This window comes from Hipposideros armiger, unplaced genomic scaffold, assembly GCF_001890085.2.
Source record: "Hipposideros armiger isolate ML-2016 unplaced genomic scaffold, ASM189008v1 scaffold_422, whole genome shotgun sequence".
NCBI classification, from domain to species: domain Eukaryota; kingdom Metazoa; phylum Chordata; class Mammalia; order Chiroptera; family Hipposideridae; genus Hipposideros; species Hipposideros armiger.
In genome coordinates this window covers 765,388-790,369 of record NW_017731772.1, presented here as the reverse complement: position 1 = coordinate 790,369, position 24,982 = coordinate 765,388, and the positions used below count along the sequence as shown (strand labels likewise).

General features: G+C 33.9%; 1 protein-coding gene across 8 annotated transcripts in view; it reads right to left on the bottom strand.

Moving 5' to 3' along the window:
- Positions 1 to 24,982, bottom strand: part of ZDHHC21 (zDHHC palmitoyltransferase 21) — a 65,519-nt gene that overhangs the window by 40,194 nt on the left and 343 nt on the right. The window contains exons 2-7 of one of the 8 annotated variants that reach the window (XM_019664436.1): positions 24,641 to 24,755; positions 18,237 to 18,369; positions 12,508 to 12,706; positions 11,144 to 11,242; positions 4,888 to 4,999; positions 1,044 to 1,182 (exon numbers count right to left, since the gene is read on the bottom strand). In XM_019664436.1, coding sequence (XP_019519981.1) covers positions 1,044 to 1,182; positions 4,888 to 4,999; positions 11,144 to 11,242; positions 12,508 to 12,661 — 504 coding nt within the window. In that variant the 5' untranslated portion in view covers positions 12,662 to 12,706; positions 18,237 to 18,369; positions 24,641 to 24,755. The other 7 variants (XM_019664439.1, XM_019664438.1, XM_019664440.1 and 4 more) reach the window with 7 other exon arrangements.

Genomic DNA, 24,982 nt, shown 5'->3' with positions numbered 1-24,982 from the left:
GATATGTATGATGTTGGAGGGAAGTGGAGCGGTGGATTGGGGGAGGGGGTGGTCACTTCGAGGGGTAAAAAGTATAACTATTGCACTGTGTTGTACAGCTGAAACTAATTCTAAAAAATGTGTATTTCATAATAAAAAATTAAAAGAAAAAAAACACCAAAGTCCAAATAACATAAATATCAGGCTCAAATACCAGCTCTACACACAAAATACAAAAGGTAACATTCAGAAAACACGAGATCATGTTCAAATCCCAGCTCTACAACTAAAAGCAGTCGAATAATCACTTCCTAGCTTTGTGCCTTCAGTAAGTACTTATTTAAAGTCTACTAGTCTATTCCCTCATCTATAAAATGGGAAAAAATACTGTACCCACCTTATGCCATTGTTGTGAGCATTAAGGTGAGAATTAAAATGGCATGCCCATAGCACAGGGCTGATACACAGTCAAAAAGGACTTCAAACTCCTAGTTCCTGCTATTTATACCACTGCCACTACCATCACTGTTTTGGGCAAGTCTTATGAACATCTGTTGTCATTCCTCTACAAAATAGGACAAGCACTGCCTCAAATGGTATAGAAAAAATTTTAAAGCATGCTGCAAATTCTTCTTATTGGTATTGTTAAAGTCGGGTTGGGGGGGTAAGGTGGGGACTGTCCTTTTTCTCAAGAACTTAAAGTTCCTTTGAGAACATTTAAAAATTTAAGTCAATTTTAATTCTTGAAAAGAAAAAATTAACAATTCTCACTTTTTCATTATTGTAGATATTTTAAACCAAAACATATACTCGTATATTGAAAGATCTAAATGTTGCTTTTTAAAGACAGTAACTCAATACTAATAAATTATCATAAATGAATTTGGTTAAAAGGAAATGTAAGATTAGGGTCTACTTTATCAATCCCAATTATTTTAAAATTCATTAATTTGGGGGTCTATTCTTGTTGCTTCTGTTTTCAGTCTTCTGCACTTAAAGGAACTGCATGTTGATAACTGCATGCTACAGTTGCTCTAACATTAGTGGATATAAACATTTCTTACCAAGTTTCGCTTTTTTAGTGGAAGAAAGTAATAATAGTGGCAGAAAGAAAACATCAGTGCGTAGCAAGTAAGAAGTTCAGTGTAGAAACACAACTGCAGAAAAAGCCAATGATTATCTTCACCAACACAATTGTTAATCCTGAAAAAAAAAATACAAAAGAAACAATATTTTAAACTTTAATAAAATGTTAATTTCAGAATTGGTAAAACTAAAAAGCAACACAAAGAATTTCATATATGCTTAACTTCATGGAGCTATGCTAAAGCCACTCAAACCCAAAAGCAAACAGTGCACACGAAAAATTGTCAGATAAATACGCCACCTCACATTCGTAAAGAACTTTCTACTTTACAAAGGTAGTCCATGTATATGATCCTCTTCAACTCACAACTACCCAGTGAGGCAGGAAGAGCAGGTGGCTGTCTCCTTGTTTCACTGATATGGAAACAGGAACAAAGGAGTTAAAACACTTGCCAGACCATGTACAGTTAGTGGCCAAGAGAACAAAGCTTTCTTCTACACACTGCTCGTCTATTGCAGCACTCTAACTTGGAGAGCAATTGGAATGATGTGAAGTAAAATAACTTGAATCTGACACTCTAACATAACTGCTAAGTTCACAATTTTTCTTACTTGTAAAAGCTATCCTTATAAAGGGGGTCAAATATATGGTGATGGAAGATTTGACTTTGGGTTGGTGAGCACACAATGCAATACACAGATGATCTATTATAGAATTGTACACTCAAAACTTATATAATCATGTTAACCAATATCACCCCAATAAATTTAATTAAAAATAAAATAAAAGCTATCCTTGGTTTCTGAATACAAACACATCCAAAACTATTTACAAATTCTTAGAGCTATACTTCCAGCAATACAATAGTAAATCCTAATTAGGAAAAAAAGATTAATACTGTAATCATAAAATTTTAAGGCTAATATGAGCTGAATAGTTTATTGTTCCAAAATTTATTGTAGCTCAATTTCCTAAATATTTTACAATTCCAGCAGAAAACACTAATTCAAAACTATAAATTATCCTGCACTGTTTTATTTCAATATAGTACTATACTGTCACTGTTTAGAAAAAAATGATATAATAGGTTCAATCACTAAATTGTTGTTTTAAAGGCGTATTGTTAAACTATTTTTTACATTAGATACAGAACCGAATGGAAAACCTTACAGAAGCATCTCTTAGACTTAAGAACTCATGCTTTGTTAACAGGAAAATTTCCTGTGTTTTGTTACTTACAAGCAGGGCTATCAGAGAAGTATGTTTATGTATGTACTCAAAAATACTCTTCAACAGCTGTGCTTGAAAGATAAGTTATCCTTGTGCCATCCTTCCTGTTGCCCACAATTTGAGAAATAACTACTATGATCCTGGCATTCTTTTTAACCAAAGAGCTTTAAGAAACACTAAGGTAGTCAGTCAATCGATATATGTTAGAGTTCTTTTGGTAACAATTAAAATACATGGAGCAAGAAACAGAAAATCTTAAGGTGATCTGAGAACTAATCTCCAAACCTAAAGCTGTTAGGCAGTTACACCAATGCATTTTTGTTTGTGTTTGTTTGTTTGTGCTTTTTATTAGTTTCAGGTGTACAAAGCAATGTAATAGTTAGACATTTACACCCCTCACAAAGCGATAAACCTCCCCAAGCTACTACCCCTCTGACATCGCATATAGCTGTTACAATACCAATGACTATATTCCCTAGGCTGTACACCACATCCCGTGGCTATACATAGATATATATATACACACACACACACACACACATATATATATATATATATATATATAATACATATATATGTATATATACGTATATACATATATATAAATAAATATACACATATATATAAATTATAGTTGACATTCAATATTATTCTACTTCAGCTTCCAGTATATAGTGCAGTGGTCAGGCATCTGCACAGTCTATGAAGTGATCACCCTAATAAGTCCAGTGCCCATCTGACGCCCTACATAATCTTTACAACATTGTTGATTATATTCCCCATATTGTATTTCATGTCCCCATGACTATATTATGACTACTAATTTGCACTTAACAATGCAGCTTTTGAAAATAACAAAAATTCTCCTTGCTTCCAATTTACACTGTACATTTCCTTCACTATGAATCTCTCAGCAGTGCTCTGTTCGAGAACTCATCACGAAAATCCCTACTATTTAGGTCCCTGGTCCCTCCTCTTTTATCCTCCAAGTCTTTCCACCTCCAGTCTTCTTCCTACCAATATTCTGAGAAGTTGACTACATTGGAAGGAAGCAAGAGGCCTAGAAACAGAGAACCCACCCCAATCTTAAGAGTTTTGGCTAACTAGCTCTTTATTTTGTCATCAAGTTAGTCTTTATTCCTTAAAAGTAAATAAATAATATCACAAATCGCTACAGTACTAAAACATTTCCTAGTTGATTGCTTATTTTTTAAGCTTAAACTACAGCACCCTTTTCCTAAAAGGAAGTATCAATAACGAACTGTATCATGAACATTTATTATATTTTTAATCAGAAACATTACTCTAGAAAGTGTAGAAAATTGAGTTTTTCAGTGTGATTACCACTTACCTGTTTACCTAGCCTTTTTTCATCTAGTACTATTCTAGTTGTAATAGTACTAGATCACTGAGGTGTACAAAGTACTTGAGAATCTATTTAAATTCAAGGCACATTTTTAAACACCAGCTGTATGTTATATACTATGCTATCCTTCTGATGGAATTAGACAATTTGAAACTTTTTAATATAGTAAACAAAGTGTTTTTATCTAAAGTGCTTTTATTTTTTCCTAATCTCAGAAAATTACCTTCCATTTAAATAATCAGTTTATAGTAGAACTCAAATTTCCACTAAAAGCTTGCCAATAATAACTTGTGCTCTCAAAATAAGTTATCAAACATAAGGGAAACTCTAAATTTATTAGCATTATTAAGCAAAGCTAAACTCTTCCCTTCAGTCAACTTTAGATAAATGCCTTTATAATTTAAGAAGCCTGTTATGTAGTTAACTTTGTATATATGCATGCATGTGTGCACAAACATAAACATATATGTATATAGATATATTTATAAAGTGCTACAATATACCAGTTTAAATATTTACATAGAGATCCCATCCTAGAAAAACAGAACTAAACACAATATCTTGTTCACAGATTTTTGTGGCAGCTTTGAAGTGAGATACAATACAGGATCCTCACAGCATTTTTTTTTAAAATTATATTTCTCAACTGGTCTTTTTCATTAAATATTACAAGAGAGCCCCCTATTGACCAAAAATGTTGGCAGTTCAGCAGAATCAGTTAGGTACCACTTACACACCCAGCATATATGCAATGTTAATACTTCTATCTACTACATAACACTGAAAAAGGCTAAAAGGGGCAGAAATGAGGTATCAGAGTTACCTGAAAACTGTTACGCTTTAATTAAACAAATGGGAAGGGATGTATATGATTTATTACACTTAGAGACAATAACAGCTACTATTTAAGTACTTTCTAAGTGTCAGACACTGTACAAAACGCTTTACATATAATGCCTCATTTAATACAATCACCTTCGTTCTTTATTTGGGTTCATGTTAATTCTTAGTTTTCTGTTCAAATATCTCCTTGTTAGAAAATATAGGATCTCTGTGGAAAAACGACTTTGGGAATTCATAGAACCATGTGATCAAAAGCGTATGTTTATTAAAAGATTTTTTTTAAAACTATATAATCTTAACATAACTTTTGTTTAAATCTGCTAATTACTAAAATTTATTTTTTACTAGTTTTTTTCCTAAAAGTGAGTGATTCATTCCTTACCATGGACAGTGATGATCCATTCTCCTAACACAGTGGCCACAGCGGCTGCAGTGATGGGAACGCTTTGGTCTCATCAAATTACACTTGTTGCATAATTCCCAGAACTCCCTTTCTAGAGAAAGAAATTAAAATCTATTTAATGAAGGCAAATGAGTAATGGTGAAATTTAGCAACAACTGTTTAGAAGAATTTATAGGAAGTCTTCAATATAGACGTCTAAAAAATTTTTTTTCTAAGTCTCTAGTTGTAATGTGTTTACCATAAATGTTGCCACTCTGTTCTCTGTATGCCTGATTTTGTATGTTTCCAGTTTTAAACACTATAAAAATAAGACACTATTAATAGTCAAACTAAGGGATAGAAAGTAACATATTTGGGTTTTGGACATATTTTTATAAGTAAAACTTAATGACAAAACTCTAAACTATAACCAAATTATTATATGAAAACAGAATTGTATTTAAACAAATTACCCTCTAGAAATTTTATTACACAAAGGCTCTAAAGAAGGAATAATGCTGAGTCCTGTTTACATGCATTAATAAATCAAAATCAATCCTATAAACTCATTAGAGAAACAGAGATGGCATTCCACCCCCACCGACCACACCCCACAGCTCCCTGGGACAAAAACCATTTTATTTTTTAATATCAATGAATTCATTTGGGAATGTTTATGGGAGAATTTCAGATAATTTTAGGATGTATAAGAATAGTTTCAGAAATGATGACGTTACAAGAAAGTTACTATCTAATGGAAATAAAGTTCTTCACAAAACTGTGCTACCATCAAGAGCAATTTCCTCTAGTCTGTAGTGAAAAAGCACACAAATGTTTTGTGCTAAAAACATGAAATTAAGGGCCAGCCCAGTGGCGCGATGGTTAAGAGCTGGCTTGGGATGCCAGAGGGTCCCGGTTCGGATCCCACATATAAGGGCCAGTAACACTGCCCTCTACAGCTAAGATGCTGAACAACAGCTCAACCTGGAGCCGGGCTGCCTTGAGTCCACAGGCGACAGCATAGGCTGCAGCCCCTGCTGCAGTGGGTTGCCATGGGCTACCGTGTGTAGCCAGCAGCCAGCGTAAGCGGCCAGCAGCCGCAATGAGCGGCCGTCCAGAAACCGGTGACTGATCTGCCTTGCCCGGGAAGAGCCCAATGATGGTGCCAACTCGGGCCAGTGAAGCAACGTTCTCCACAAGTATACTGAAGAACAAAAGGATAGCAACTTGTCTATTCCCCTTCCCCCAATTCCCCAGTGCTGTTCCCATCCCCCCAATTCCCCAATAAAAATCTTTAAAAAAAAAAACCATGAAATTTACAGAAATAAAGAGAAAAGTCATTATAGTCATTATAAATTATTCTAATCAGATGCATAAAAATTATATGGGAAAGTCATCTACCAGGATAAGACAACTGCTTTATTATACAGAATGTATTTTTTAATATTTGTTGAAAAATTTTACTTTTATAAAATTAAATCTTCCACCACTTACGTTTAAACTATACCTTAACCTCATCAAAAGTGTGTAAAATTAATCTAATTCCACATTCAGAGTGAATAAGAGTAAATGCAAATGTGACCCTGTTACACAACAGGGAGTTACTAAATGCTTGCTAAAGTATGAAAACTTTAAAATTTTTTACAATGAAAGATTCTAAACATAAGTAAAGGAAGATAATAGCAGGCAGTATTCAATTTTCTAAAAAGATACACATTTTAATTCCATTATTTTAATTTAAGTGCCCAGCAGTAAAATAAACATATTGGAATTTTACACAGTAAAGTTGAAAAAACATTCTGCTATAAATGTCTCTGAAAAAAATCAATAAATTATAAATAAATCTATATAAAATTGTTCCAATAATATGAAAGTTGAGCTCTTTTACATTTAAAATCTCATTTTAAAATAAAATCTTCTTGCTTCTGCACAGCCAAAGAAACAATCAACAAAAACAAAGAGGCAACCAATAAAATGGGAGAAGATATTTGTAAACAACACTTCCGATAAGGGGCTAATATCGAAAATACATAAGGAACTCATACAACTCAACAACAAAAAAACAAACAATCCAATTAAAAAATGGACAGAGGATATGAACAGAAACTTCTCCCAAGAAGACATACAAATGGCCAACAGATATATGTAAAAGGCTCTATCTACTCCATTAGCTATTAGGGAAATGCAAATCAAAAACCACAATGAGATATCACTTTACACCAGTTAGAATGGCTATCATCAACAAGACAAATAATAAGGGTTAGAGAGGCTGTGGAGAAAAAGGAACCCTCATACACTGTTGGTGGGAATGCAGATTGGTACAGCTATGGAGGTTCCTCAAAAAATGAAAAATAGAATTACCATATGACCCAGCAATTCCTCTCCTGGGTATCTACCCTAAAACTCTGAAAACATTTATCCATAAAGATATATATACTCCGATGTTCACTGCAGCATTATTTACAGTGGCCAAGACATGGAAAAAACCAAAGCATCCTTCAATAGAGGATTGGATAAAGGAAGATGTAGTATATATACACAATGGAATACCACTCTGCCATAAGAAAAGAAATGCAGCCATTTGTGACAACATGGATGGATCTTGAGATTGTTACACTAAGCAAAATAAGTGAGACAGAAAAATCGAGAACCGTATGATTTCACTCATATGTGGGATATAAAACTGAAAGCAACAAACAAGACAAACAAATAAAGCAACAAAAACTCATAGCACAGACACAGAGAACAGTTTAGTGGTTACCCGCGGGTAAGGAGGGAGGGGAGATGGTAGAAGAGGGTAAAAGGGGTCAAATATATTGTGATGTAAGGAGAACTGAGTCTGGGTGGTGAACACATAATGCAATATAAAGATGATGTATTATAGACTTGTACACTTGAAACCTATGTAGTTTTGTTGACCACTGTCACCCCAACAAATTTTAATAAATAAACATCCTCTTTCATTTCTTACTTACAGTTCTTATTTTAATGAAAACATGTGAGAGAGCAACAATATTAAGGCTTAGTTTGGATATAGTTAAATCAGCATTATTTAACTGTAAATGAAATGGAAACTCATTTCATATGTACCGTATTTCCCGATGTATAAGATGCTCCCATGTATAAGACGCACCTTAATTTTGGGGCGCACAATTTGAAAAAAAATGTATTACATAAAGTTATTGAACTCAAGTTTTATTCATCATAAAATTCATACAACTCATCACTGTCAAAACTCCCAACCATTAGCTTGTCCTCATCTGTGTCTGATGACGAATCACCCAATTGCCCTTTGCTCTTGAATCCATATCTTCAATTTCCTCTCTAAATATGGCCATTTTGCTGACTTGCCTCTCATGGCCGTGGCGTTTTCAGTAGGGTTTCTTCTTCCCGTAGCCATTCTTGGATTGTTTTCTCAGTTGGAGGAGGACCCAAGTTATGTTCAGCAGCACGATTTCCATTCACTTTTGCAAAACGGATCACTTTTAACTTGAATTCAGCACTGTATCAAAATCTTTTCTGAGCCATTTCTAGGCAGAACGTGTTAAAACGTAACCTACCGTAACATACTGGTAACAAATTCGAAACAATGAGCGCAAAGACAACAAGCGCGAAAAAGTGGGAAATGCAAGTAAAAAAATCTACAGCCACTGTATAAGACACACCCAGTTTTTAGACCCCAAATTTTTCAAAAAAGGGTGCGTCTTACACATGGGGAAATACATTAGCAAAATACAATGTCATAGGCATATCACATTTTTTTCCCACTTTACTAGATACTCCCAAACATCCCAAATGTTAAGACTCTGAATTCACATACTGCAAGAAATATCAAAAATGAGATTCTCCTCAAAGAGCCAATCTTCACTAAAAGACAACATAAAAACTTTATGTCCTTGAACCAGTCCCTTAAAACATAAATATATTATTCACAATTTTAGCATAATATTCTAGAGAATAAAATTCTTTATTTCAGACTCAAAATGTTATATCCTAAGAACAGAAGAGACCATTTGGCTATAGTCACAGAAAGTCTATAATTAAAATTATAGAAATTATAGTTAGAGAAAGTCTATTATTCTCAGGTTCGCAAACTACAGTCCACAGGCAAATCCAGGCCACCACCTGTTTTTGTGTGACCCATGAGCTAAGAATGGTTTTGACAATTTTAAATGATTGAAAAAATAATAACAATAATAATAATTTGTGGCATGTAAAAACCACGAAATTCAAATTTCAATGTCCATAAATAAAGTTTATTTGAACACAGCTATGCACATTCATTTACGTGTTGTCTAAGGCTGCTTTTGCTACAATGGCAGAGCTGTAGAGTTGTGACAGAGACTGCATGGTCCAGAAAGCTGAAAATATTTACTATCTGGCCCTTTATAGTAAAGAAGAGTTTGCTGATCTATGTATGGTCTGGACCATAAATTTGTTTAAAAAAAGAGCTTGGGCTATTCCTTTGGCTAAATTTAAGATACTATACATGTATGTAAAATAAGAAATACCTATGAAAACTCATTTTCACATACCTGAATGAGCACACACCCACACATGTAAGTGTTTAAAAAAACAAAGAAAAAAATCACTATTGTAAAAATCTAGAAATTTAATTAAAGCATCATCTATGTTTTTGCTCATACAGCAAGAAAAAAATCCATCCATTTTAACCTACCCTACACATATATCTATAAACCATTTCTTAGTCTTCTCCTTTTCTTTCTTCAGGATATAAACCCTGTAGCTGAGTAGTAGCCACTCCCTTTAGATAAGAGACTTCCAATATGAAATAATTCCTACCTAACCCCAGTCACTGATTTGCAGTATCTGACATGTAGGCACTGAGTGTTTGACCACTGCAAACTAAAAGATTTCATCAGAAACAAGTTTCAGAGCTGAAGTAGACAATACATGTATCTATATTTTAGAGCCTTTTGTTTAGGCTAGTTGAGAAGAGAGATTTTATATAAATCACAGAGTGCTATCCCCAAACACATGTGCGTGCAAGTGTGCTCACACGCTCACGCTCACGCGCACACACGCGCACACACACGCGCGCACACACACACACACACACACACACACACACACTGCTAAGTGACAGTGATACTGTTTCGATAAGTTAATAAAAACTAAATATTCAACACAGTTTTCAGAAACTTCTACAGCTACGTAAAATCAGTGTTGTATCATTCCTATTTAATCATTTAACTTGCATGGCCAAGCAAGTCCCTAAATAATGGGTCTCAGAAAACAATAATCAGAAACTCAAAGGAGGCTCTATAAATGACTTGCCACTACTTTTGGAACAAATTAATGGTTCCCCAACTTTGAATCACGTGGGATCTCCAAAACACTGATTGATACCTGGTCCTATCCCCACACACTGAAATTTAATTAATATGGGATGTGATCTGGACACAGATTTTTTTAAAAGCTCCCCAGGTGATTCCAATATACAGAAAGTTTGGAAACCACTGAATTCTGGTTCTATAATGTACAACAAAGACATATAGATTTCTTAATAGAAATAAGTACAGAGAGTTCTCAAACTTACAGGGCGAATGTTCAAAAAGTGAAACTCTGCAAAGAAGGTAAATGAGGTTTACTATATTGGCACGTAATGAAACAAACAATGCACTTTTAATTCATTTTTGTGGTGTGAACAGTTACTATACAAATTAAAAATTACCTTCAATTGAAACTAGAATGAAAGGTTTTCAAATTTTTCATTGAATTGTTAGAACTTGGAGAAATATAGGCAATATATCAAATACTGCATAATTTACTACTATAAGCAATAGTATATTTATTATATCATGAGGTAAATAGCACTATCAAAAAAATCCTTTATTAAATAAAAATATAATTTATCAGATAACTATATATAATTTAACAAATATTTACACAGCATCTACTAAGTGACAGAGACCATTCCAAGTAGTAAAGATACACACTGAACAAATGAAGAAAACAACAAATCTACACCCTCACAGAGGTCAACGGAGCTACAGTGGGAGGGGAGACAAACAAATACACCAGTAAACTGAAAAGGACAGCAGTGGAGTGGGGGATATGAGTCAGCTGGGATTTGCTATTTTAAATAGAGAAGTTTGGAAAGAACACATTTGAGAAAAAACTTGCAAGTTGTGTTAGATGACATACAACTAATATATACTAAAGGTAATAAAATATATTAATAAAAATAATAATTCTGGCATACTAAAATTAATAAATCTGAAGAGTACCGTACCTCCATGTGGAATTTTAGGGTTCTCAGGGAGTCTTCCTGGATCAGTTATTGAAGCCCTTACTAAGGCAACCAGACAAAATATGGCGATGCCATAGAATACTTTGAAATAAAGAAATAAATAAAATTAGCCATTTACCCTTCAAACCATTTTATCAACAAGCATATTTAAAATTTATATGTATATTTTAATTAAAACCATCAGGATAATTTTCAAGAGATAAGATGGAAAAATTAAATGATTAATTTTTTTCATTCATCAAATAATACTGCCAAGAGAACTACCTTAAATGTACCACTTTTAAATATTATTTTGCATAATAACTGATAAACTTGTTATAAATCAGATTTTTTATTAACAGAGATTCCCTTTCAATAACGGTATAAATGAATGGGTTCCCTTTTAATTACTACATGTACTATATTTGAAAGAATCAAAGCATCATTTTCAAACCTATTCAACAGTTAAGCTTTTTCATTAACTTTAACTGGCTATCTTTGAAATTACTTTGAGTTAGTGATGTTCAATTGCTTCTTTCAATAGATCTTAATGCTTTTAATTCGAAAATAAAAAATCTAGAAACTTTAAAAAAATATTGAAATTGGAAATCAGAAAAAATAACAGGAGAAAATAGATTCTTTCATCATAATTCCACCTTTTAAATGAATAAGATATAGCCATTTTGTTGGGGGAGAAAAAAGCACTGCACATGTATTAGGAAACTTAGTTCAAGTCTAACTCCAAGACTGAATGCATGGTATATGGTCAGCTTTACCATTTGTATAACAGACATTATATTTCCCATAGCTCTTATGAGGTCAAAATGACATCATGTACATGGAAACTGTAAATGCAATGTACATGTAAAATACGTCATTTCAAACTTACGCTTTTAATTATAAACAAGCCATCACCAAAGATATAGCAGAAAATAACTATCCAGAAGTTCAAAGTGTTATAATCAACATCAGTCAATAATATACATATCATGAAATCTCATTTCTCAGTAATGTATACCATCTTCATTCTTCAAACTCCTACATTTGCAGTGAGTATATAATAGAAACATTAAAAATACACACAGACACATACAAATTAGCACTATTGTATCAGTTTTTTAAAACAAAATGATCTGTATATATTTTGCAGAGTTACATATGAAGATATCACTTTTATCTAACTCTGCAAAATATATATAAAGGCCATTATTTTTTTTAAACTTCCATAATGTAGAAAATAACTTAGTATTAATAGTACTAATAATATTAAAAGAGCGGTTATCATAGTAGCACTATGCTCCGACAACATTCGTAATAAGGAAAATCTTTAATTATATAAAGAAAGAAATAAAGACCTAGAAACTTACTTATTATTAATATGCCTGGAATATGTCCTTCTTCATAGTGAGGAAAGAGGACAATTTTGGGAATTATAACAATATTGTATAACCAGACAAAGACAATCAAACCCATGCAGCACCAACCATGTGGGTCAACAACAAAGTGAATCCGGAGACCCATTTTGCAGTCCTACAACTGCCTGCCAACCCACAAGGAATGGCGATCCTAGGAGAGAGAGGAAACAAAAAAGTGAATGACAGAAAAAAGTATTTGACTAAAACAAAACTACATTACTGGCAACTATAAAATGACACTTGTTGAGTTTTCTTTGCATGTTTTTGACAAAATAAAACACTTTGGAAAACAAAGAGAAGTTTCAAAATATTAAAATTTCACCATAAGCTTCAAATAAGTTCATTTCAATTTTCATTATGCACTGCTATCATAGAACATAAATTGGCATTTCCGTCCGAAGTTAAACATGTCTGTCCTTAACCCCACAATGCCATGTGTAAACTCAAGAGAAATGAGTGCACATATCCACCAAAAGATATATATATATAATTTTTTTGTAGTTTTAATCATAAGACTAACTGATACATTTAAGTCAAAATAATGGTAATCTTGCAGTGGTAGGGGTGTTAATTATTAACTAGAAAGGGACTCAAGGGAACATTTGAGGGGCTAGAAATATTCTGTACCTTGACCTGGGTAGTACTTCATGGGTATGTAAAAATTCACTGAGCTGTACACTTAACTCAAGATGAAACCTATTTAAATGGGACTTTTCTCAGCTAAGAGACCTCCCACTGAGCAACTTAAAGTTAACATACCTCTATACCTATGGTACCAAAAGTGACTTAAAAAATATCCACACTTTAGTAGATGTAACTTACAAAGCTTAAACAATAAATTACTATATAAGATCTAGAGGGCACCTTTTACATAAAATACAATGGAATAATACAATAATAAACTAGGATAATGTTTCTGAAACCTGTACACAATCCAGAATCAACCAAGGAACTTTTTAAAATATACTTATTCCTAGGCCCCATTCCAGATTTACTGAATCATGATTCTTTATGGAGTAAAGCTCAAAAATAATAAAATATTTTAAAATGCTTCCCAGTTGTATCTGATGCAGATGAGTGGTATCTAGGAACCACTTACCCAGGAGCTTCACTAAGACTATAATGTTACAGCAATGAGTTGAACTCAGTTCAACAAATACTGAGCTTTCAATACACAGCAGCCACTGGCTAGGCATTGTAGATAGTGATGAATAAGACATGGTTTCTGCTTAAAGGAACTAACAGTCTGATGGGGGAAAAAGTCATTCAATGGGTTTAATACAATATGGTAAGTTACAGAAATGTGAACATGGTACTGTGGCACAAAAGATGGGGACTAGTTAAACCAGGCAAGAACTCCTGAAGGGGGTAAAAGCTTTCAGTCTTAAAAGACAGAATAAAAGTTATCCAAGCAAAGAAAAGTGACAATAATGCTGCAAACAGAAGGCAGAGCAGGAGGTACACAAGAGTAAAAATTGTAGGAGGTATGACAAACTGCCATCATTAATCACAAAGCTTTCAGCAGAGTGAATGGTGAGAAAGAAGGAACTGTATCATGAAGGACATAGAGATGCCATATTAGAATGCTAATACTTCATTCTTAGGCGTTGGAAAGCTACTGAAGCAGAGGCTTAACATGAAATTTATACTTTAAATAAATTACTGAAGCTCTGGTGTGGAGGATAAAATTAAAGACAGAGATCAGTTAGGCTAAGAGAAGACAAAAGCCAAAATTAGTTTTGCAGAAGAGATGAACTGAAGAAATAGTTATAGTCAAGTAAGTTTTATTAATTGATTGGATATTCGGGGTCACAGAGGGAAGAGTCAAGAATGACTCCCGAATTTTCAGTTTATATCCCAGACTACTTCATTCTAAGAATAATTTATCATCAGTTGAAGAACCTCAGAGTACCAGCTCTTAGAGGTCTTACCAATGTTTTTTAAAGCTATAAAGCTCCCAGAACAAAGAAATGAAGATTAAGGGTTAGTTAGTTTTCAAAGAATACCGCTTTGCTATCATCCCTAGAACCTACAAGTATTGGGGCAGCAGGAAAAAAGACAACTGAAATGCAACACCACCCAATTGTTTAAATCAGATATGGTCTAAATTAGTACTTACATATGAAGTCTAAAATACCAATAGTGCCCTAGGTCTTCAAAAAAAGTAAAAGTTGAACTTCATTACTTTTCAATTAGAAAAGTAAAAGACCTATCAGCATCATTTAAGTGAGAAAAGTCACAGAGGATAAAGCATGCTATTTAATTTGCTACGTATTATTTTAAAAACTAAAGGAGTTCAAATACAAATGATAAGCTATCTATATAGCTAAAAAGAGAAACGTTGAAAAGAATGTCTATTTTTACAGTCTTGCCAACCATCAAGTGCTAACAGAAATGACAGACGGCTCTGTCTCGCAACATGTTCAATATTATTAACTTCATGCGCCTTCTTTCATTTAACGTTTCAGTTCCATTCAGGACTAAACAACAGACTATGAATTACAATAATTATATAGAACAGAGTAATCTCATTACTTATTTCTAAATGTATTAATATTAGAAAGAGAAAAGCAAACAAGCCAGCAAAACAAGCAGCAAAATTATCAAATACTCATTTATGTTTTGAACTCTACTTTTATTCTCTATCAGAGGATAACAAATTTTTCTTATCACTAGAAGAGGTTCTTAACAGAAAATATTAGGTAGTGAAAAGTACAGTGAAAAATTGTTTTTCTGGATGTAAACATATATAGACAGCAAACTCTGAAAGAACAAGCATCCCCAAGGAAAAGTGAGCAAAATAGAAAAATAAAACAGTAAACAAGATGTTGAATATATTTTTTTAAATACCTGATTAGTGAATATTAGTGCCACATAATCTTTACAATTGGATTGTAGAGAGGAAAACTGTAGTCTCCCAAGAGCTCCAAATCAGATTACAACCAGAAACATGTAACTGGTAGAGTTGCGGGTTGGCTCCACGCAGTTAATATCCACCAGGCGTGGCTTATGGCTGAACAGAAACTATTACACATCCTGAGCAACAACTGAACTGAACTGAACTGAACACATGCTGCTACTCTGTCTTAAGGGTGGCATTTGTAAAATACTTTCATTAGCTGGAGATTCCAACATGTTAATTTGTATATTAAATGGTGAGCTCATAACTCAAACTTTGATGTAACTAGTGGACATACTGGTACGTCAACATTTTTTAAGATTGCTATCTGGTAACTATACTTGAGGGCTGTGACTAACTTTATTAATGATGTAAATTACTACAGCACAAACTTTTTTAAAAGAAATTATAATTCAACTCTAATAAACTGGACTTGTAAATATTTATAATGTTCAAACTATTCTGGTAGGAAACCACCTTTCCTTTTTTGCCTGTTCAGGCAACTAAATTTCACCACACATTTTCCTCAGGAAGAATACTCCAATCACTATAAAAACTGACAGAAAACAATTATATGACAGAAAACTGTAACATCAAATGCAGACTTTAGAAAATGATAAAAGTTATCCAAAATAATTTACAAGAAATCTAGTCAAACATATATTTCTAAACTTATAGTTTTATCAAAGTCTCCACCTTAGCCAGTGGACTATTACTGTTCCAATAATATGAAAAATATATTCCTTCTCCCATTTCACTTCTCCTATCTTAAATGTCTTTACCATTTTGCTTACTCTAAATTCAACTCATATTTTAAGGTCAATTTGAATCTCACTCTCCATATAAAAATTTTCCTGGCACCCAGTTCACAGTGATTTTTTCTTTCTCTTCTAAATTCCAAATAAAAGGCAAATCTAGTAGAAGAAAATAGCATGTAGTTTTATAATCTTGGAATGAGGAAGGTTTTCACAAACAAAACCTATAAGCCAAGTTTGACCACAATAAGGAAGAAGTTCTGAAGCCCCAAACGCACCAAAAACAAAGTTAAAAGCCAAAGCATCCCTGGAAAAAAAATAATGCAACATATAACTGATAAGAGGCGTATAAAGTCAATACATTGAGAGACAATTCACAAAAGAAAAAGAAAATCCAATGACTTATCATGAGTGATTAGGAAAATGTGAAATAACTAGGTATATTTTTCATCCTTTTTATTAATAACATTTTAGAAAGGCAGATGAAATTCAACGGTGAGCGGGCAGAAGGAAAAGGACACTTATATGTTACTGATACAATCATTTGGAGGGCAATTTGGCAGTATCAATATGTCAAACTCTTTGACCCAGGAGTTTTATTTCTAGTAATACCTACAAAATACTCACTAGAGTGTACAGGCATATATACATACAAGGATGTTCTATATAGCACTTTTTATAATCACAAAAATATGGCACAACGTAAATATCCATGTAGACGGAGGGGAATGATCAAATCAATTACAACACATCCACAGTGAACACTATTTCCAAGCTACTGCAACTTGAAAAGAAAAAAAAAGGGGGGGGGGAATAAAAGAGGCAGCCTAGATCTGCATATGGCACCCACACATAGTATTGAGCGAGAAAAGTAAATTACATAGGCAAAGTCTATGGTGGTGGGAAAAATCTTAACAGTGGTTTCCTAAAAGGAGGAGAGGAGCGAGATAGCACAGGAAAGGCACAGGAAACTTTCTGCTGCTGTGCTGAAAAAGATCTCCATCTCGATAGGAGTTTGAGATAAACAGGTTATGAATCGTCAAAACTCAGCAAACACACACTTAAGATTGGTGCATTTCATGGTATGTAAACTTACCTTCTAAAAAAACCCTGTAAACCAGCACTGAACTCTACTTAATGATATGTATGCTGAAGTGTTGGAGAGAAGGGAGAGGAAGTGTACTGATATCTGCAATTTACTTTGAAATAGATCCAAAAGCAATAAAATGGATTGACAGATGGATAGAGGGATAGATGAGAATGTGAAGTTCAGTAAAATGCTAGTTGTGAATGCAGGTGATGAGTAGTCAGATGTTACACTATATAATTCTTTCAACTCTTCTGTTAAAAGTTTTCATAATTAAATGTTGAAGGGGAAAGCAAGTCATAGAAATATTTGTAGAATTTTCTTGTTAGAAAAAATATATGTATTGATATAATTTCTGTATACATATAAAAAAAAGTGTGAGAAAGAACACATCTACTAAACTGTTAACAGTGGTTACCACTGGAATGAGGAAGAAAAGAGCAGTGAGAAGGAAGGCTTTCACATATTTATGTGTTCTTCTAAGTTTATTAATAAACATATGTACTTCTAAACTCTTTTTATCCAACTGAAATATAAAGATAGCCTACGAGGTCTGATTACACACTACAACCTTACAAACAAAATGTTTAACTTAAGCCTCTCTTTATCACTACATATTGTTCTCACAGTAAATGCACTTTAAATTAATACTTTTAAAAATGAAGTGCAGAAGCATCAGCTGTAAAGCCATATGAGATTTATAATACAGAAAGATGTTTCTAAAGCTCCTATTACTTACGGATTTTTTTTCTCTAAATAAAAAAAAGCCTTATTTAAGAAAATGTTTAGGTCAAATTTAATATGAAAAATTTTAAATAAAGTAACTACAATTTTTTTTGCAAAAGAACAATTATTAAATGCATCCAAACATAAGACTTTAAGCATACAAAGCCACATAATTCAGAAATATATTCCCAGGTAAAATTAAATAAATTCTTACCACTTGCAAATTCACTATGATGTGTCGCAATTTTTCTGGTACTTGCATTTAGAGGTTTTATCTTGATTCATTCTTTCTTTTTATTACATTCCAACAAATGGATCTCGTTTCAATAACAGTTCTCCATGAGAATCTATTGATGGTTTAACAAACAATTATCTCTCACAAAGAAAAAAACTGTAAAAAGCTAAATATTCTAACTGTGAAAATGTCAATTACAAAGTTTTAAATTCAGAAATAAGATGATTCGACTCCATCTGATTCTCTGCTTTCATATCTCCCCCATTCCCCAAAATCTGCATTCGATTACCATTATACATGGAAGTTCTCTCTTTTGAAACCACTCAATTCCCATAAAATCAAATTAGCATTATGTGTCCAGTATTTGGGCTTCGTCAAATTTCCTGACCACAAATCACAAAATGACAATCAATTCCGAGATCACTGATGTGACAAAATGCAATGTAATACCTATGTGAGGCTAGAACTATCTAATCACAACTAGCAAACTTAAAATTTAAAATAGAAGCAAGTTTTAGTTTTAAATGTTTAATGTTTAAGGAAAAAAGTTATCCTTCTGTAATAAAACCATTAAGAGAAGCAACCATAGAAGTTAGTTTCTACAGTTCAAGATTAAACAATAATACTGTAAAGAGTTCTACATAACACACTTCAATATTTCATTGATTTAATCAATATCTATTGACTATATACTATATATAGTATATGTAAATACTATATATGAATATAAGTACGAAAGAGAGGGGCCCTATCCTCAGTGGAGACAGACTAGTAAACAGACAAGATCAATACCACATAAGACAAGGTACGAGAGAGGGCAAGGGGGCAAGAAAGCATCTCATACAGGAAGGATATTGCTTCATGGAACTTTTTTCACTTATGTGAATATTTATGTGTGTACTGGGTTGCAACACAAAATGTATTTCTCACGGGAAATTATTCTCAGGAAAAGATTTCCAGAGAGGATGAAATCTGTGAATTAGCTAAATGAAGAATGGAGGCTCTTCTGAATAAGGGAGCAAATAAGCAAAGGTATAAAAGCAGGCAAAAAAAAAAAAAATCCGATTTTTTTTTATTTAAAAAAATAAACTTATTAAGGTATAATTTTTTTAAGTGTGCTCAAAATCAATTAGGTTGTTTTTAAGATATTCATAGTTGTACAACTATAAATACAATCAGTTATAGAACATTTTCATCACCCCCAAAAGAAGCCCTGTACACATTAGCATGCACTTCCCATTTTCCTACAGCCTTCCCTCCCCCAGCCCTAGATGTCCACTAATCTACTTTCTATCTCTATAGATTTGCCTATTCTGGGCATTTCATATAGATGAAATCATACAATATGTGGTCTGTTGTGCCTGGCTTCTTTCACATAATGTTTCCAAGGTCCATCCATGTTGTGTGATATATCAGGGTTCCTTCTTTTTTTTTTCAATTAAATTTATTCGAGTGACAATGGTTAGCAAAATTATATAGGTTTCAAGGGTACAATTCTATAATACATCATCACATTGTGTATTCACCACCCAGTCAGTTCTCCTTCCATCACCATGTATTTGACCCCCCTTTACCCTCATCTACCATCCCCTCTTACCCTCTGGTAACCACTAAACTGTTGTCCATGTCTATGAGCTTTTGTTTATTTGTTTGCCTTGTTCCTTTGTTGCTTTAAGTTTTATATCCTACATATCAATGAAGTCACATGGTTCTCGACTTTTTCTGTCTGACTTATTTCGCTTAGCATAAAAAAAAATCCAATTAAATTGAAATGACTAGTAATTGCATATGGAAGGAGATAAAACATGTCTAATCTTTTGATCACAATCAAGTCTAGAAATATATTTTATAATGTTACCAGTACACATAGAAATAGGTGAGATATAGGAGTATATATTTTATATGTATGATATATGTAAATGAAAGTTTAATAAAACAATGTTTACCCTCACTGCACCTGATAGACTCTGATATTATTTCATGACTTACAAGCAGACAGTGACCTACGAGTGAAGCATACTGTTAAACCATGCCAATGAGTCTGGACTTCACCCTGGACACAGTGGGAAAGCATTGAGGGGTTTTAGGCAGAAGAATGCCATGATGAAATCTGCATTTTGGAAAGAAGAGCAACACTTTGAAGAACAGACTTGGGTGGATGGAGAAAGCGCCAAGACTGACGACATGAAATAAACTAGGCTTACTGGTTACCCAGATGAGAAATGATGGCACACGGTAAGCACCCGAAAAGTGGTGACTTTTATATAAGAGTTGGGGAGGACAGGCGGTGAAGAAGGAACACTGAAGACAGGAGACATGCTGGAAAAAGGCAATTACTAACTTAATGAGTAATAAAACTGATAGGAGTTGGTGAACAGCTGAACACAAAAAGCACACAGGCTAGGATGGTTCCCAAGTATTTTGGCTTAGGGACTAGGCAAAAGGTGGTGCCATTCTCCAAGACAGAAAATAAAGAACGAGTTATGAGTCTGTTAAGCACACTGCTTACCATGGCAATGAGAAACTATTACATACTTAGGATGTGAAAAGTATATCAAAATCATTATCATTCCATTTTCATTCCCCTTAGAGATATTTTTAAACTATTTTCTCGCGGGTTAAACTTTCTGTGGTCCACGACTGTCAATTGTAATTTGTTTCTACTCTAACTTTTTAACCTAATTTAAAGTGGTCTCCTTGGCTGCACCTTTGTTTCTTAGAGGCAAAATATGGAATGACAGTAAAGGAGCTGCTACTCTAATGGCAAATGAATGACTCAGTCTTCTTTTAAAAAAAAATCTCAAGCAGAATTAAATGTGATACAACAAAATGTTCTGAAACATGGCCAAGGTCAATAATGCTACTAAGACTATGACTCTAAGGTGGCTTCCTAATGTTTCAGCATGACAGCTTCTGCCAGTAATGTTATTACCAGTAAGGTAATAGCACAGGTCAGCCATCCATGAGTCAAACCCCAGTCACCCACTGGCTTAAAAGCAAGGAAAAATCCTACTTTACATTTATAGTTATTAGAGCTACACTGCAGCCATAGCATCCAAAATGAGATGAACATTTCATCTAGTTCAACAACATTACCACCACTGTAGAATCAAATTTCATCTATGTGACATAAAAATAATGCTAGGTTTAAAAATCCAAGAAACTTTGGGATAACAAAGAATATCCCAAATATTCTTAACTATAAAATGTAATTAAATATTTTTAATATTGCTATGTCTAAAAGAATACAATCAGAAATTTATAGAGCAAACCAAAAAAGAAAAAAAATTTCCCCACAGGGCCAAAAGAAAATGGTTATGCAAAAATATATATACACATTTTAAGAGAGGAAAAAAAACTATTAAAATTGTAAGTCAATATATAACGATAACAAAAGATCAATACAAGTCACATTTGACCTCTGCGATTACAAGAGGTGCTCAAAGTGGTTACCATCAGCGTCCAGACACTTCCGATTATGGCAAACTACTGCTTGAGCAACGTTGACCAAGGTCCACTTGTATACATTTTTTTGGTACTCTCTGTATGTATATTAAACCTTATAATTGCCACTTCATATGAATTTGAAAAACAAAGTTACAACTATATAAACATTTATACAGCTATTTAACTTGATTTTATCTACTCTGAATTTGGTTTTATCTACTCTAAGTTAAATAATTTACCTAAAATATCAGGCTATAGCTGTCCTTAGTAATTAGTCAATGAGGTATTCAATTTTTAAATATCACATAGGTATTCAGTTTATTTCAATAGAGTCAAAAAATAATTTTATACAGATATTAAAAAGAGAGCCACATTCAAATTACAACACAGTCTCTTATTAGCTCTCCAAGTTTCATTTCAGTTTCTTTTCAAGTTTCAGTTTAACCACCTGTAAAATGGTGATAAAAATATTAATTCACAGCATTGTTGTCATGCTTACATGAGAAATTGCCTGGCAGATGATAAGCATCTCCAAAAATGATAATTTTGAAGGGGAGTGGGAAAGGGGAAACTTAAAGATGAGTTTGACTTCTAGTCTTACAAACTCCTGAATGAAAAATGATTCTGGGTCCCCGTCATTAAAGCAGAGCTACAATTTAACCATACCCCAGCTACCTACTGTCTCCAACACTCAAGTCTGAGAACTACTTGTCAGAGATGAGAAACCTCAGATAGTATAGCCTTTCAGCTCGTATCATATACAATAAGCATGTAGGGGGCTTGTATTTCCACATGTTGGCATGAGGTCTCTTTAGGCAGTAAATCAAAAATAAAGATGTGATCTAAAATAGAGAGACAGAACTGAAGCCTGTAAACTAAATCTCTTTCAAGTAAAAGAAGGACTAGTGAGTTATAGAATGAAGCATGGGAGAAAATCAGGACCTGATTTCAGACGTCAATGTGGGTAGGAAATTCTGATCCAAGTGCTGAGTTCTCCAGGAAGACCAAAAATGTGAGCAGGGCCACTTCAAGTCCATGAAGATGTGCTACTTAAAATAGGCTAACTCAATTTACCAACGATTCTTAACTCAAATATCACTATTCTGACAATAACAAAGACTGGTGTTTTTCCATTCTTGTCTTTCACTTACATTTTTTTTTACCAATTCAAAATAGTTCAAACATTTTCAACTTTAATAAGAGGTATTAATGCACCGATTATTCCACTACATGATAAATGCCACTCATATTTAGTACATTTGAAAAATTGAATCTGAACTCTAATATTTTACTAAAGCAATATAAAAAGTCTTCATTCCTTAACATAAAGTAAAACTGAGCTTAGGGAACAACTTTCTGGTAATAAAAATAGCTTTTCCTGTGCGTTCCCTATTATACCTGGTACTACTAACACCACCACCATGCAGCCTTCTATGCTGAAAAAGATTTGATTGACTCACACTCAATTATAATTCCAGAAAAAAACCTCCACAAAGACATTACTGGACTTCTCAACACGTTTCTTCACTAATACATGGCATTATTTTATCATGCTTTTTTTTTTACAAGTTCTGAATCAGTTCCTATGCATTCAAGAAATCAGGCTGTGGACAAATAAGTAAAAATTTAATGATTTACTAATTACTTCTTCTTGTTTTAGAATCTAACAGTTAAGCTGATGGTTATGTGTATGCATTTTAAAATGCTTAAATTTCTTTTATTAAGTAAAACATCCCAGAGATAGGCAATGTAACACAGTTATCATTTTATTTAAAATATGCTCTATTCCAACTACAGCTTCGTAAGTATGTTAAGTTTAACAGAAATCACAACAGTTTAAAGGGCCTAATATGATCCTATTGCTTTACATCCAAAATGAGGAATTCTGGGATAGTACTAACCAAACACTATTCCAAAAGTATGGAATTATACATTTTTTACTTATATTTTTATGTAAGTTTACTAATACTTCTTTCATCAAATGCTTTAAATGTACTTTTAACACGTTAAAGGGTCTTAAATTATTTACAGATATAGCATATGCCAAGTAAGCATGGAAAACCGAATAAGCCTTAAAGAATTTAGCCTGACTCCCTAAATGTATGGTATAGATGAAAACAGAGCATGGCTCACTGACAAACCCATGACTCCACAGCTAGACTGTGATGGCAACGGGACTAAAATCTTAGTTTTTTTCCCACAACACCAATCTCATTTGGTTCTTTCTTTCCAATTGACTTCTCACCTCATCTCTTCTTCAAAAATATTTTGGCCATTCAGACTGAGGCAAAATAAAGCACCTCTTTAGCTTTTATCTTTAAAATAAATAAAATCTAAATATTTGAAAATATTTAAAAAGATATTACACCAAAAGCATTTTAGTACAGGGATGACACGTACTACCTTACAATTATTATTACATATTACTGTTATTATTACCACAAGGTAGGTAGTGAATTTTTTAAGTACACGTATTAACATACTAGGCTGAGGATACATTTGACACATCTTTTTAATGTGCCCACCTTAATTATCCTTAGTCCTCTTTATTTTAGACTGTAACTTGACACTAGGGTTTATGACCCGCCCACAATGACCTTGATTTTTGTGTTTTTATGGACTGCTATACAGCAATATTTTCAAGTAATAACCGGTCAGGTTCTCTCAGCCCTAGAGATAGAGACATTCTCCATCAACTCACAGGGATCATAAAACGTGACCCAAATATAGCTTGAGAAAGACCACAACTTTAAATGGACTCCCCAATTAAGAGCCAGCGACCTACTATAGTGAATGGTAACAAGTGCAAACTGCTGCCATCCACCCACAAGCTATTTTCTCCAAATCCCTCTTGGATCCGAGGGAGGGAGGGAGTCAGGAGGTCACGACAAGGAGTCAACTATTTCTCCCGCTGCTAATCCTCGGCAGCCTCACACCTGCGGTCTGGACACGAAGGGAAAGGCTGTGGCAGCATCCATCCGCGATCCCTGCGCAGCTCTCCGGGCGGGGGTACAGAACGGGATACAGTTCACAGGCAAGAAACCCAGAACACTGATTTAATAAATTAAAAAAATAAACAAACAAAACCTACCCAAATCCTCTCCACTAGGTCAGGAGCCAACCCGCCACCAGCTAATGGGAGGGGCCGCTGGCCGGCGGCTGCAGCTCTGGCCGGAGATGCTCGGAGGGAGGCCAGGCCGGGCACCCGCGGGGCCCCACACAACCCAGGGTTCCGAGTGGGCGGGGGCGACAGGGGAGGGACGGGAGGGACGGGAGGG